We start from the raw sequence: 15,950 nt of genomic DNA on the forward strand, positions 1-15,950 counted from the left end.
TGTAGCGGCCATACACACTATGATGTGAATCGACTTTGTGCACTTAGAAAATCTAGCGGAGCACTCATACCTGACAGCACGCAAGTTACGCCTGCCAATATCACGTATCATATATTGATCAGTACCATCAACAAGCCAATGCGGCATAAATTTCACAAACATTGTACCAAAGAAGTACGATGGATAATGCAAAATTACACTCCGGAGTCAGCACACGACGACAAATTTAATGCTGGGTCGTCTTGTTCCGAGGTGAGCGCTCGCAAAGATTCATCTGTTACATTTATCCTCCACGAGAAGCGCGAAGATGGGCTTATAGAGTAATCCGCGTCCGTGACCAAACTCTTCTTCGAAACACCGTCATATGAGTCATGACACAGGGAGACTGCAGAATCTAGCATAAACCGAAATCAGATACCCTTATCAGATACGACACTCTTCCAACGAGCCCGTGTGTACGAGATTTCGGCGCGCGTTAAGGCTCTATGTGGTCAAAATTAATCCGGAGCCTCCACTACGGCGCGCCTTATCGTCTCCGTTGCGTCGGCGCGTTAAACTCTGCAATCAATCAACCAACTCTTCCAACGACACCTCGTATCGCTAACTGCCTACCCTGTATTCTTCAAAAAATGAGTCCGCCGAGTGATCAGCCGTTTTTCAAGGCGAAAAACAAACGAAAAGGGAACACGCAGCTTGTGTGTGTGATTACTAAAACGTTCATTCGTTGATTTCGCTCCGCATTTGTAAACAACGATAGTTGAGCGTCCTCCTCCTAATCCCCCCCCCCCCCCCCCAATGTCTAGCGAAATATCAGTGCATTTCGCATCTAGTTGGTCTGGTGAATACTACCTTGCTCAAACAAACGTCTTTAGCATTTCAGAAGCTGCACTCGTTTTTTTTTTTAATTCCCGTACGACTATTCTATCTATTCCTTTCTGCAGACCATTCATTTTCCCGTGGTTTCATTAACATATACCTTGGCTCTTACTATAAGGCATGAGTAGGCACATATCTGACTTAAGATTTTATTTTCTGTACTTAACATTTTCGCGTGGCTTATGTTCCCATAAAAGGCACAAGTTTTTGTCAGCTATTGGGTTATCACGTCCCCGAAACATATTTTTCTACGACGTACATATTCGAAGCAAAGCCGCATTTGTTGTCTGCGCTGCAAAACGAACCAACCTCTTACAGTGGCAATATCAGGTCTAAACGAGGCGACAATAAATAGAATTCACTTGTTCTGACGTGTTCGAAGGTGACAGCGGTGATATGCTGCTGAAAATCGCCGACGCCCGCAAGAGCGGCCAAGAAGCGCGCAGAACCGCCTCCCCGGGTAGCTCTTGTTGGCGTTAGAGCGCTCTACCAAGACGCAGCTGTTTTTTTAAGTGCCCTAAACGTGCAGTTAGCTTACAGACATCACCATAACAAGTTGTTTAGAGCGCGGAAAGGCAAAGAGAAGCGAAAGAAAACCAAAACACTGCATGACCACATATCAGCCACGCAGCGCTAATCCCGCAAACGCCGCGGAGAAGCGGCGGCAGGCGGCGCAGCGATCGCGAATCTCGAGGCGTATATCAGCTGCTGGAACACAAAACAAAGCAATCTTTCTGTTATGGCAGTTTTTTTCTGCGAATATAGAACGGTGCGCATGACACTATAACCGCGGATGTGTTTTTTGTCTGACGTTGTTGAATCTCTAACTTGCTGAATGTCACACAGCTCAGGGAATGTGTACAGCCTAGCACTCGGAAATGAACGGTCCCACTCGTCGATTTATTCGCATCAGTGGCGATTCTCTCGTAATGTATATTTGTCAAATTAAAGCAGTTCTTGTGTGTCACAGGCCCTTATAAAAAATTCGTTCGCATCGAAGCAAACCGTGAAATTTTGTCCGGGATTGTTTTAGTTAAAACCGCGTTAGAAAACATTTAAAAAACCTGACTTTCCGCATGCCTTCGGGCCACTTTTCATCGTTGGTTCTGCTTGTTTTGTTAACTCAAGGAGCTCTTGACCTTGAATTAGGCTACACGCACTATGCAACATATCTACGTTAAAAAGCCATAGTTACATTTTCTTATGTAAGCACGTTAGCGAAACTGTATTTCTAGTTATAGTAGGGTGTATTACCATTCGTCACCGCGTTCCAAACACAAGGTTATTGGTTATGATTGGCGCTGCACTCGTCTGAATAATGAATACAAATATTTTTTAGTCTCTTTCAACCGTAACAGTACTTAGAACTAGCCATTTCGACATATGCACGCTTAAAATAACTTTTACTTTGTCATGACACCATTACGGCGCAATATCTTTACTCATGTGTTCATAGTATGTATCCGTCCACCAGTTGGCGATGACTGACAATGCGTGACAGATGTAACGAAAATATGTCTCTCCGGTCACTTCATTGTTCTGTCACGATTATTCTGGAACTTACGTATTCCTTAGACAGGACGTCAATTTCGAGTCCAGACTGGAGTGCAGGTATAATGTCGGTGGGTACGTATGTAGTTGCCGTATGTTCAATATCTGTTGTGAGCAGCCAATTTTTTTGGACATCTCTGAAAACAGAACAGGTGTTCGATATACGACAGGTAAGTTTTACATCATTTCCGCCAATTTTACACCTATGGTATGATGAATATTCAGTTGCATTCTTTCTGGAAATTACTATGTTTCTTTACGTTTAAAATTTTTTATCTTATATAGTGCGTTGAAAATGGAGAAAATTGTTATTGATTACGGCCACTTTTTCACAAACCTCATTCAACATTTAAACCTTAATCAGACAGACTACGTGGCACTATAAAACACGTATAACTGCATTATGGTAATTTTATCCTGCACTGCACTAATGAATTAAAAATGAAAAAGGTAATTGAATATAAGGGAGTCTTCTTAAACGCAACACTTGGGAAGTGCATAATTGTGAGCAGTGCGGGATACCACTTTCAATATTTTACTGCGAATTTGTATCATCTCAACACGGTACTTTTGTGTTCTGTATTGATTCATTAAAAGGAAATACATATCTACTATAAAATACCCTTTTCAGCAATTTTTTGACATGCCCATTTAGCTTGAAGCTGGAATACGTAAGTCTTATTGTGCGGAAGTACCTTTTGGTCTGCTAACCAAAATATTTGCTTGGAAAATTAAACAGCTCAAAGTTATGGTGGTTGTGCCGATCCCACCTAAGGGCTTTGCGATATTGACGCAGTAAAACAAAACAGTTCGGAGGCAAATAGTCGGAATGTCACAATGTGCGAAGTAAGGTTGACAAGTTATCCGACGCTCTAGGTCTCATTCTGGACGCGTCACACTTTTTCTCCAGCTTTATTTACCAGCTTCCGGTATTGTGTATATTTGCATCAGTATTGGAGCGTGCTCAGCTACCAATTTATTTACACTGTATACCTAATGGCACCCCTTATAGCCCCTCTCTACCGAAGCGATCAAGAGGGGTAGTATTTGGAAATCTTCCAGTAAAACCATAGCTCCCCATCTTCAAACGAAACCAATACTGAAGTTTAGCAACTGTTTATAGTGAACAAACAAATATTCCCCTCCACAAGTCGGTACGTAGCGTCTAACTTCAACTACGGGGAAGAGATGTGGCTGGTTGTTTATGTCACAGGATGACATTGTGCTTCTTTCTGTAGCATCCAGAAGCTGACGGTTCTGTTGTCTGCCTGAGCATAGACACCACGTATTTTCCCGCAAGAATTGGTTATGTTACGCCCAGGGTAGTAATGCATGGTCTTAACTCTTCTTTTACTGTGAAAAATGTTACTCTTCTTTCAAGCACAGGCATGCCTATTTACCCCCTCGACGTAACTATGATAAACCAGAAATTTAGGTGGATGTAAATATTGTACTGTTGATGCGCTAGATAAACTTGTGGTAGATAATGTTTAATGAGAAAATTTTATCTTTATTTTAAAATGAACCTTACATGTAGGTCTTCGGAATTATACTTGTGCTAAGTAATATTGTTTAAGAAATGCTGTATGAGTCGCTAGTAGAAGCTTTTATAAAACTCCTTCCTATTGTACTTATTGTTCCCATGAACCATATGTACAATGCTTAAAGGGGCCCTGACGACAAAATGCACGTTTGGTTCATTCAAAAGACTGCCTCAATAGAATCATGGTGACACCTTTTCTAGAGTAAAATTTGCTAAAATAAGCTTTATAATTCAGAAAAAGAGAATGGCCATGCGACCCACTAGCTGATTTCCCGCTACAGACCCTACGATGTCATACCAGCCAGCTCTACGATCGGCGAAGGCCCGCAAAAGCAAACGGCAATTAGGCAGAGCTTATGAGCTTGCTGAACGAGCTATTTCCGCTTAAATTGAGGGCACATTCTTTTATATCAGTAAGTTGTTGTTGTTGAACACGTTAATTTCACAATTTGAAGCCAATCAAAGGCTGTTGTGAAAGAAAAAAAGATGTAATAATGGTGTGACCAACAGTGGAAGTTACAAAAGCACGCGTAAGCATAGAACTACCGATCCACAGAGAGTTTCTTAATATACTAGAGAGGAAAGTGCACCTAGTAATTCATGTCGCCATGGGGGTTCATGGGAAGACCGTCCTGTTTGGCTTGGGCATGGCATGGCAATTGGTTTCTAATTGATTTTGGGAGATTTGCTTTCTTAACTGTGCATTAACAAATATACGAGCTACGAGGAAGCCGAATCCTCCCTGTTCTGTGGTTGCCGTGTTCGCTGAAAAGGTAGGAAGTGGGGGGTCACACTGACGTCAGGGCCGCCGACGTCGAAGAACTTATGACTGAGCGGGTAATATGCCGCCGCGAAAGTTGCCTCTGACTAGAAACCGGAAACAAACATACATCGACATACCTCTAGCTGGACAAGACACACCACATACGGGCGCCGGTATCTGTCCTATCTTGTCTTTGCCCGCGACTGTTTAACGCCTCGTTTTCCTTTTACAAGTATGAACCAAATCGCTCAGCAACAGGTTTTTTTTAAACTGTAGTTGACGGTCGGTGGAATGGTTCACGACGAAGAAGACGTTTTCACGTTTCTCATAGGCACGCTCAAAAAACTTACCAAAGTCTTCAAACAACTTATTATCTGAAATAATCGTAAAATGCCGAAAATAATAGTCTGTAATAAGTTTCCTCAAAATATTGACATTGCTTTTTGAAGTACCAGCTTAGCCTGCATTATAGTAGGCACAACCGTTAATAAACAAATACGCTTTACTACCTTTTTTGAGCTTTCCAACAGCCTGTTTTATTTGCCACTAATATAATAACACAGCATCTTTTGCGTATTTTTCACACTGTGTTCGAATATACGGCCACTAAAGCGTTTCAATCCAATTCAATAATGAAACTATAAGGTGACAGCATGATGTAATGGCGGCCCATGACTACACAGACGGCCTTGATATGAGCCGCATAGACGCTAGCGCAGATTCCATTCTAGTGCATATTGTAAGAAACTCTACGCCGATGCGTCCTGCTGTTGGTACTGCATGCACTATGCTTCGTTTAGATGCAAAGCACTGCTACTGCGTGCACTATGTCAGTTTAAGATGCACAGCACTGCGCGGTTTTGGGGTCGTCTCAGACGACAGTGGCCGATTGACGCAAGTGGCGTTGTCTTACGTGAGTATATTTGACGAGCGAACACCATGTTTCACGAAACGTTTATGTTCTCCATGAACAAAAACAAGCCAGGTTTAAATACTGTCATAAGCAAAAGAAAAGCAGAAAATGGCTTCCCGCGTTGTGGTGGCGCCATCTACGATGACTAAGAGTAAGCAAGTCTGCGCTCCACAGCTAGCTTAGCTGAAAGACCTATTCTTAGGATGTCATTGCAAACGTCGTTCAAACACACGTTTTGGGTCAAGCCTCAAGCTTCATATCGACATCGTCCACTTGTGGACGGACTCGATGATCTACCTTTACTGGATCCGAGGTGACGCGACAAGGCGTAAGCAGTTCATAAAGGACCGGGTGGCAGGGATCCTTCAGAACACGGACGTCGCACAGTGCCAGCTTTGCCCAGGGAAACTTAATCCCGCCGATCTCGTGAAAAGGGGCATGACCGGGGTTAGACTAAAAGCGACCGACTTGTGATTGCACGGTCCATTATAAATTAGACAACAGGAGGAAGGAAGGCCGTCTGAGGAGCGTCCGTCTAGTTTCACGTCTGAAGGGTTGGAAACGAAAAGGAAAGTGAATGTAGCGACAACTTGCGAGGAACAACCTGATCTTCTTAAGTTGACGCGTTTGAGTTCGGCGGCAAAGGTGAATCGCGTGACGGGTTCGGTTACACGCTTTCTGCGTAACCTGGGAAGGAAGGAAAAGACGTCCGGTCCATTGACGGCAGCCGACATTGAACGAGCCGAAAAGTATTGGCGAAAGAAACCTCAACAAATGGCCTTTTCGGACGAAATACGCCGCACGACGCAGCGTATGAAGCTTTCAAACGGCTCTTCGTTCAAGGACTTTAACTTGTTTACAGACGAAAAAGGCCTTCTTAGAATACGTGGCCGACTATGCTCTGCGAACTAGACGACAGATGAGCGCCACCCGATCGTGATGCCCAAGGAGCACCGATACTCAGTCCTGCTGGTAAATCGAGCGCATTTGCAACTCCTTCACGCTGGCGCCAGAGACACACTCGTGCAGCTGCGCGAACTATACTGGATTGTGCGTGGATGCCAACTCGTGAAAAGTGTGGTGCGAACTTGTTCTGTGTGCCGGCGGTGCAGTGCTTCCCACATCGAGGCAGACACCGGACTTCTTCCCCCTGAACGGACCACCAAAATAGAGCCCTTTGTGGTTGCGGCATTGACTTTTCCGGCCCCCTTTTTGTGAACGAGCAGGACATGACGGTGAAAGCGTATATAGCGTTGTTTACCTGTGCAGTGACGCGTACAGTGCATTTGGAACTCGTTACGGACATGAGCACAGGAACTTTCATACATGCTTTTCGTCGCTTTGTGTCGCAGAGGGGGTTATGCCGGGTAGAATACTCGGAAAATGCTTTGACTTTCAAACGCGCCTCTAGAGACATGGGCAATCTTTGGAAGGCCCTGCGGCACCCCGATTCCGAAAGCTACTTCTCCAACTCTGGCATTGAATGGAAGTTATTGCTGAACGAGCGCCGTGGTGGGGAAGTTTTCTATGAGAGAATGGTTCGAAGCGTCAAATTGGCCCTAAAGAAGACCATCGGCCGGCAGACCCTTGGCTTTGCCAAGCTGTCAACGGTGCTCACCGAGGTCGAAGCAGTCATAAATTCCAGGCCCCTCACTTACACTTACGATGAACCTAACGATGGTGCACCCTTCACACCAGCCAGCTTCTTGGCTAGAAGACGCCTAACCACACTGCCACTGCACGAGGAAAAATTCGTGGAAAGCTCGGCGACCTCTCTCCGACTGCTCTGGCAGAAACGAAAGCAGATCCTGCATCTGTTCTGGAATGTGTGGCAAAAAGTGTACTTGGGGAAGCTTGGTTCGGCCTACGCCTCGAAGAAAACGAAAGGAGGGGTCCCTGGGGTCAGCAACGTGGTGTTAATACGGGAGGATTGCCCGTGGCTGCTGAGGAAGACTGGCATCGTGACAGCAGAGTTTCCCGGCTGAGACACCAAAATCCGCACAATCCGCCGAGAGAAAAGCAGCAAAGCGACCGGTTCAGCTCCTGTTGCGTAGCGTAGACATAGCGTAACATAGCGTAGTTGCGTAACATAGAGTAACATAGCGTAGAATGAGATCTGTGTCATTCCGGGGAGGAGTGTTAGCAGTGTGTGCGGACCTTCCGTGCAGTCGTGGAGAGAGAGAACAGAGGGACGACAGAAGGACCGGGCGGTAAAAAGGAAAATACATTAAGAGGCACTTCTGGCCGTAACTGGACGCCACGACTGGAGGTAGGGGGCCGCTCGGAGAATTGCGGGAAGCTAGGGAGGGGCCCGGCTCCTTGTATCCGCCAAAGCGGGAGAAAGCAACGAGAACGACTCGGAGGGGCCCACGAACGAGCATCGCTCCAGCGGCTGCTCAAATCGGCTAAAGAGGAGTGAGAATAAACAGTTAACGAACGGACCAACGAAATGCTCCCTTTGGGGTATTTCAAAAACCTACGACGACAGTAGATGTATTCCTACAGTACTCTACTACCACTATTCTAGTTAGGGCTCCTTGGCCAGGCCGACATGACGACGACGAGACGGCTACCCGACGTCCTAATACGCCGAGGGCATTGTCACACGACGCCGACGGACGGCGACACGTACCCATTGGCCTATCAAAAGTCCGCGCGGTGTTACTTGCTCGCTGTCTGAAGACTTCGACAATTCTGATCGACCGAATGGTAGTCGCAAACCGATGGAGAAGCGAAAACTGCGCCACCACAATATTAGCGCCGTAATGACTGCGGCCCTGTTCTGTTGTTTCCTGGAACGTAATAAGCATAGTGACGTCCATGACGTTCACACAGCTCAACACATACGATCAGTATTTCGGCCTGCTACGCTTCTGTCGTTCGCTTTGGCGACAATGCAGTTCTTGTAGTTCCAAAATATATATTCTTGTGCGACCCGCAATACCTGTAGAAACTATAAGCACGCAGTTAAAAGAAAAAGAGGTGTCACAAAGGGTAATTAGATAAGAACGAATCGATATTGACGGAATGTTTTATCGTAAAATGTAAAACAAAAGCACGGTGACCACTATTCCCACAGAGCGAAAAGACTTGCAGCCGAAACAGGGCTGTTGCCGGAGTTCAGCTATGGTGGCATTTTATGGAACCTTACTGCGCTACTTTTATTGAGGTAATTCTGACTGAATCTTCCCTAAATCCTTGAAATCAGGAAGAGTAAAAATCGCAAGTTACAAAGGTTGGGCCTTAATATACTATTTAGGTTATTTACGGGTAATGTTCGGACCCAGCAAACCACTAACATCTCTGCGCCGACGCAAAAAGTTCCGAACGTCTATGTGCCAGCAGTATCTCTATTAGACATCGTACAACGTGAAATATTTTAATGAAATTTTTTCGGATGTTGAGATAACGTTGCTGGTACCTTAATGTCAGACATTCTTTCAACTTTGCTAAAGACGTACTCTCGATGTTGCTGCTGCTTCATTTGGGGACGGTATTTAGACATATTTTGCTGACGTTGTTCAGATGTTGCTGGTATGTCCGTTTTTTACTTCGAACATGTATATCGCAGTTACATTTATTTTAGCTGTAGCTGCTGTACTTTATTTTTAAACTCTCGGCAGGCGTACTGTATTGAAGTTACCGAGGGGTTTTGTATTTGTTTTGAAAGGGTTTTGTACGGAGGGGTTGTGTGCAAGTATTGTAATCCACCACTATTGCTTTGAACGTTGGACCTTCAAAACAGTAGCCCAATACCGAACCTCACGGAAAGAGGCAGGGACTTAGTGCAGAATTCGTTGACAAGCAAAATTGCCAACGAGCCTTGTAAGGTTTTTTTGGTGGGGGAGGGGGTGGTCATTGCCGTCAAATCTGAACAAAATAACATAAAATGATGAACGAAGACGCAATTAGCACAACTTTACTTGCTACTTGATTTAACCTTGATGTTACATACCGACTGCAGCTTCATGAATTCAAAGTGTGAGAAAGGGAATTTCGGGGCGGCCTTGATTCTGAGGTTACCGTCAAACGTCACTTGTAGGTTAAACGGCAAGGTACTCTGCTTTTTTTTGCTATGAAAAAAAAGTCGATTACACCCTCATTGCAAAAAAAACAAAAAAAAATGTGTGAGGTTTTGCCAAGAATGGAACTATAAACTTTCAAAACACAACACCACTACCTAAGCTCCAATCAACTCGACCACACCAAAAAACAATGCGTGGACCCAAGAATTTGGTACTCTAACAGAGGCTGCCAGCGAATATTTTCGGGTGAATCGTTTTGGTCGTATTTGACAAATTTCGGCAGTGCTAACTCTTGTTTCTTCCGCACCGATCTTGGAGGCGAGGTCAATTATGCTAATACTGCAAGTGTTGTTGGTTACATCACTTGCAGTATTAGCATATTTGACCTCACCCCTAATTTAAGCCAAGAAAAGCTATCGCGCTTCATCGTTCCCCCTATGAAAGCTACGGTAGCCGCGAATGAAATTGAATGCACCGCTAGATTTCTGGCGTTGATAAACTTTGTTCGTTACTCACCGATCTTGCAGACAAGCCCATCATGCTAACACTACAAGCGACGTAGCCAGAGCTCCCGTATTTAACTCGCAAAAAGCTATCCCAAACCCCGATCTCCCCGATGAAAGCCATGCGAGCCACGGAGGGAATGCGCCCTTTCGAACAGATATAGCTTGTTATTTGCCTCAAGGCACCAAATTACCGCACGTTAAAAAATATATTTGTTTCTGCGAATGTAATCCCCCCAAACCAAGAGATGGACATGGAATCCGGACGATGCCGCCTGCTTTAGGATGCTTTCGGGCTCTGCGTCGATGCTGATATCTGGCGAGCAGCATAGACATCGGCGTAGCTACATAGGAGCAGTGGGAGAGTGAACTTGCCAGCTCGGGCCTAAGTAAGCAGCTTTGGCTCGCTGAAAGGGCGAAGACGGCAGGCCGCACCAACGGAGTCCTGGACTGAGGACCCCGCCCACTTCGAAGCTTGATCTACCTGTTCAATAAAGTTTTCTCCGTACCTTCATCCTCCTCCCGCGTCAGCTCACGTCGCCGTGCATCTTGCCGACGCCGTCAACGCGGGGCGATGTCGACGCGCTTGAGCGCGGAAAATACGCAGCAAGTGGTTGCAGCGGCAGAACAAAGCGTAAAATTACAGCGCCCGCCACCCCACGGCTGCTGTATTTCCACCGTAGACCCTGAAATTGCCTTAAACGCTGAAATCTCGGTACAATTACTGTTTTCTTTAAAAAATACCCACGCTCAAGCTCTTCTTGCATATAATTGGAAACTAAGATCTGTATTTACCAATAACTTGGGCGTGCATTTCCTAACGCGTTTTATCAAGGTGGGTATCTATCAGGAACTAGTTTTTCCCTCGGACGAACACGAGACAGGAAGTCGCTGCGCGGCGAGTCGGATTGTCCGACAGTTGTATTAGAGTGTACTAGAAGCTTTAGAGTGGCCCGAGCGGCGGCCTCTCCCATTGCTCCGCCGGGTCGACTTTCGCGCAGAAAATAAAACCGGTATAGCGGCGGCGCTCTGTCGTCGACAACTGAACAGCCGGCGCTCCCCGGCACCAGCTCCAAGCCTGCGCGCGGCAATATTTGCGTTGCTTGCGGTGGTGTTTTGCGCTTGCGAAGCTGATTTATTTCGGATTATGAAGTTTAACGCGCCAGCGCTACACAGGCGATGAGGCAAGCGGTACTGGGGGGCTTCGAATTAATTTTAACCACCTGTGGATCTTTAACGTGCACCGAAATCTCGAAGACACGCGCGTTTTTCGCTTTTATCCTCCATCACAAAAGCGGCCCCTCCGCGGCCGGGAATCGAACCTGTACCTTTGGTCAGCTGATTTAGAAAGTAGACGCAGAAACGTTATGACTCCGCTTGAAACGATACTTTCTCATTTTTTATGCGTTTTCTGAAAACATAATTGTTTATATACAGTAACCTCTCATTAACTGAAAGTCGTAAAATTAGCTGAAAGTTTTTAGATAAGCGCAGAGTTTCGAGTTAAGTCAAATGCAGAAAATTTGAAGCGAGGTCCCTGAAATAACACCTGGTGGGGCTAACAAAAGCACTATTGCACAGGGGAGATTTCGTGATAAAGGCGAAATAATTCGCAGGAAAAAGAAACTTTTAATATTGCAGAAGAAAGAACTGTGTTGCGCTCGGCTGTTTCGCGTTCGCATCTGCACCCCAGAAAAGCGTACCCGAGCTCCTCAATGCATCGCATGAATTGGTGGTCGCCACCGCTTCATTCTACCTTGTTACAAAGCAGACGCAGCATGTATGTTGTTTATGCCGTTGTACTCACGCACTTCCGAATGCTCCTCCTCGTCCGCATGATGAGCTGCGTCGTCCACAGCAATGATGTACGCGCCAGACAGCATTCCGGTGACGGGGACGCGTAGTCCGCGTAAACTTGCACTTCACGACCGCGTTCGGCGGGAGTAACCATTCGAACGGGGACCTTATCAGCTGCCTGCAGCGGACTTTGCCTTGTGTCCTCTCTGCCAGTATTTCGAGATATCCGTGTTCCTCCGGAAAAACGTTTCGAGATAAAGCTGGCTAATGCTTAGCGCCTATTGGAGGTAAACACACTGTGAGAAAACGTTTCGAGAAGATATTTTGAGATAGCAGAGTTCGTGTTAACGAGGGATTAATTTGACGGACAGGCACCAGGAATGATTTTTCCTTCCCCTTCTTGACTCTGCGCATGAAGAAAAAGCGGCGGGCGCACATTCTATATAGGCTGCAAAAAGTTTAATGTTTTTTTTACGTTCTCATTTGGAACAAAAATACCAAGAGCCTTCTGTTAGGCTACCCCTGCCGTTGATGCTTGTGCTGTCGTTAGTGGGCTTTCTTATTTTATCAACCTGCTATGTCGCATATGGCAGGCACTTGGTAAGGAAGTGTGTACTGAAAACGAAGTGCCAAGTCTCCATGACCAATCCTGCATGCCAGGGGAAGATGCCGCTTTGTTTACTTCCTCCTGTATTTTGGGGGGCGCTTCTGAATCCTTCCATGCATTTTTGAAAGCTTATTAGCGATCTCTAGGACGTTTTTACCAGTTGCTTCAGCAACAAGGAGCTCCACCATGACAGCGTTATGGATGTGCCGCAGCCCTTATTCACAGCAAACACCTTAACGGCGTTGGTTGCGACCAGCACGTGAGACCTTGACAGCAAATTTGGTTGGGTTCTGTATACATTGTGACACGGATTCATTTCTATACAAAAGGTTTAATCAAGTTCCGTGATTACATGCGAAGGTGGGAGCAACACCTTAACCTTAGCCGTCGCTAATGACCGAAGGCGAGTTATGAAAATGCGTTGGCCAAAAGTGTCAATTTAAACCTCCATTTTAGCGTTATTCCTAAACCTTTACCTGTGTAGACTTTGTGCATAACTTCCCGCGTTACATTTATTTTCTGGGCTATCAAAAATGAAAACAAAATGTGTATTTTGTTCTAGTTCCCTTTATTTGAACCTCCATGTTAGCGTTCTTGAACCTTTACCTCTATAGTAGACGTGGTATAGTTCATTGTTGTCGCGGTCAATATATTTTCTGATCTATGTTTTCCATTTGTTTTATGTGCGTGTAATTGTACCACCAGCTTACTTTTGAATTAAATTTGTGTTAATTTGATTCAACTCCTTTCTTGACCTAATCAGGTGAAAGGTGGTGTTATTAATAGAACGTTGCGGGAATAGTTCTATGAAAGACGGTCATTGGGACAACTGAGGTATCCGCTGGGCTAACCCCTTTTTAGTTAAAAGGATACCTCGCTTGCGCGTGTCATTTTCTGATCGGCCACCACGGTGACCCGTAATTATCCCAAGCGGACCACTGCTTAAATACTGCTATAATAACAACTTACGCAATAAAAAACAAACGCAACTTATGATATTAACCCACATAACTGCAGTCAGAGCGTAAATTGCAAGACAATAAGTAAAAAAATCATCTGAGAAGCTAGGATACCTTGCTTGCGCGTGTCATTTTCTGATCGGCCACCGCGGTGACCCGTAATTATCCCAAGCGGGCCACTGCTTAAACTCACGCAATAAAAACAAACGCAACTTATGATATTAACCCACATAACTGCAGTCCGAGCATAAATTGCAAGACAATAAATATAAAATTGATCTGAGAAGCTATCATCCCAGTCCTCATATATTTTTCCATCTCCTTTGCGTCGACCAACTATGTCCATCAAGCACCACAATAAGGACACAAACATAAAGCAATCATGAACTGGATCATACGCGGCAATTTCACGCAAAATACTTTTTTATGGGAAATTGAAAAAGTGAAAATGTCGCTGCAATTACTTTATTTACAATCCGCTACGAATGCTGCAAAGGAAAATCAGTCAATTGGTCGTATTGCAACTAGAGTAATAGAGCGGGAAAGGCAAAACTAACGCAAAATCCTCTAGAGCGGGAAAGGCAAAACTAACGCAAAATCAGCTGCAGCGTTTAGTTTTCATTTCGTTACCCACAGTCTACTGTACCTAAAGTATATTTAGGCCATTGGACTACCCGGAGAACAAATTTCGAGCGCTCCGCGCGTAAAGCAGCAGCGTTTCCTGGCCCGCGCACGGCCGTGCGTGCGGCCAGCCGCCGCTTTCGCTTTCAGTCGCCGTTGACTACAGCGCCGCCGCTATTTTCTGCGCGAAACGAACACCTCTCCGGGCGGCCGGTCGGGCCACTCTAAAACTTCTAGTACACTCTAGTTATATTAACTGCACTCCGTATCGATACGCCTGCTACAGGCCGGTGACGGCACGGGTGTACACGGCTTCAACGTTCGTTATTTCGGTGATTTGACTACCATGGATTTATCTACCTGACGAAGAAATAATGCCAAGTAGTGGAGGTAAGTGAGTACTAGTGAACCTCGTTTTCTTGCCTTAGGTATTTAACGTAGCAGAGTTGCTCTCGAACTTCGGTACGCGTGAGCGGTTAGCCCTAACGATTTTAGGGACTCGCTTTGTGCGTTGCGGAAATTTGTCGGTAGACCTTTGTACGTGGCTGCTGCGTTTGTAAACAAAATCAATTCTCGCGGAATTTCTAGGCCTGTGTTTGGTGAATTGCTTGTGTTCGGTCCTGTTTTGCTAGGGAAATGTTTTTATATGAAATGAAATAAGGGAAGCTGGAGAGTGCGAATACAAGTGCGTGTGCGAATATAAGCCCGTGTGCGAATATAAGCGTGTAAGCGTTACACGCACATCGTGTACTTTTAGCGTGATATTGTTTTTTTTTTGTTTCTGCAGATGCCGTTTTTTTTCGTCATAATATTTTTCAGGTAAAAAACGTGCACAAGAAATTGAATGATTGCCGGGCGTGTAGCATTAAAATAAAATTATAAATCGAATGGATTCCGAGCGTAAGCATTAGATTAAAATGCCATCTGGATGCTTTTTTTCGTGTTTCGATTGAGTGTTCAATCTTTTAGAACGCTCAGTTTGGTCGTGAAATGTTGGAATGAACAATGTGTATGCAACCCGAATTTATTTGTAACGTCAGAACTACACGCATGTCATAACTAGTACAGTAGTATGAGCAGCGCTGGTTGTGCTTCGTACTCTTACTGCAGCATCGAAAACGTAAATTACCCTTTCAGAACCTAGTAAAAATATTCAATAGTGGTTGTTAAATTTCTGTCACTGATGGAATTTTCAGTTTAATGAATTTAGTGTGTAACACACCTTGGTGATCAGAGTCACACAGCATTCGGGATTTCGCAGGTTTAAGGCAGAGTATGATTCTGGTGTCTGGCCTGTCATTTCCTAATAACTTACATGTTGCAGGCTGCTGACTGGTGCAACTTAGACTATGTGTCAATGTGATTGTGCTGTAAAAATTTCTTGCACTGCTTTGATGCTTCGTGCTGTACAACGTATACTTCATCTAAATATGTAGGCCTGGCAGGACAAGCGAACAGGACAACATAAGGAGTTTTTCAGTGATGTGCTTTTTTAAGGTTTAGTTATGCATATACACCAACTAGCCCACATCGCCATTCTGCATCAGGAAGTATACGTCCATGGCAGTGACGCTGTCCGGGTTTGTGAATGTTTTCTTTTGCCATATTTTGTGGACATGGCTACATCCGTGTATATATATTGTCACTTCAATCCACCAAGCGGTTAGAATTGACACAGAAATATGTTTTCAAGTTCAGATGGTACCTGTAGCTGGGCTAAAATGTAGTGGTACCTCACATTAGCTGTCATAGTTATTGTAAGGTTTCCTTAGTAGTGCCAGTGCTGACATTA

At 45.0% G+C, this 15,950-nt stretch overlaps 1 protein-coding gene across 2 annotated transcripts in view; it reads left to right on the plus strand.

Moving 5' to 3' along the window:
• Positions 1-2,452: 2,452 nt before the first annotated feature.
• Positions 2,453-15,950, plus strand: part of LOC144141759 (uncharacterized) — a 41,634-nt gene continuing 28,136 nt past the window's right edge. For both annotated transcript variants that reach the window (XM_077673260.1, XM_077673261.1), the window contains exon 1: positions 2,453-2,597. In XM_077673260.1, the coding sequence (XP_077529386.1) occupies positions 2,493-2,597 (105 nt within the window). In that variant the 5' untranslated portion in view covers positions 2,453-2,492. The remainder of the gene's footprint in view (positions 2,598-15,950) is intronic.

This window comes from Haemaphysalis longicornis, unplaced genomic scaffold (genome assembly GCF_048455015.1).
Source record: "Haemaphysalis longicornis isolate Haplotype H1 unplaced genomic scaffold, Haemaphysalis longicornis Haplotype H1 scaffold_6, whole genome shotgun sequence".
Lineage (NCBI taxonomy): Eukaryota > Metazoa > Arthropoda > Arachnida > Ixodida > Ixodidae > Haemaphysalis > Haemaphysalis longicornis.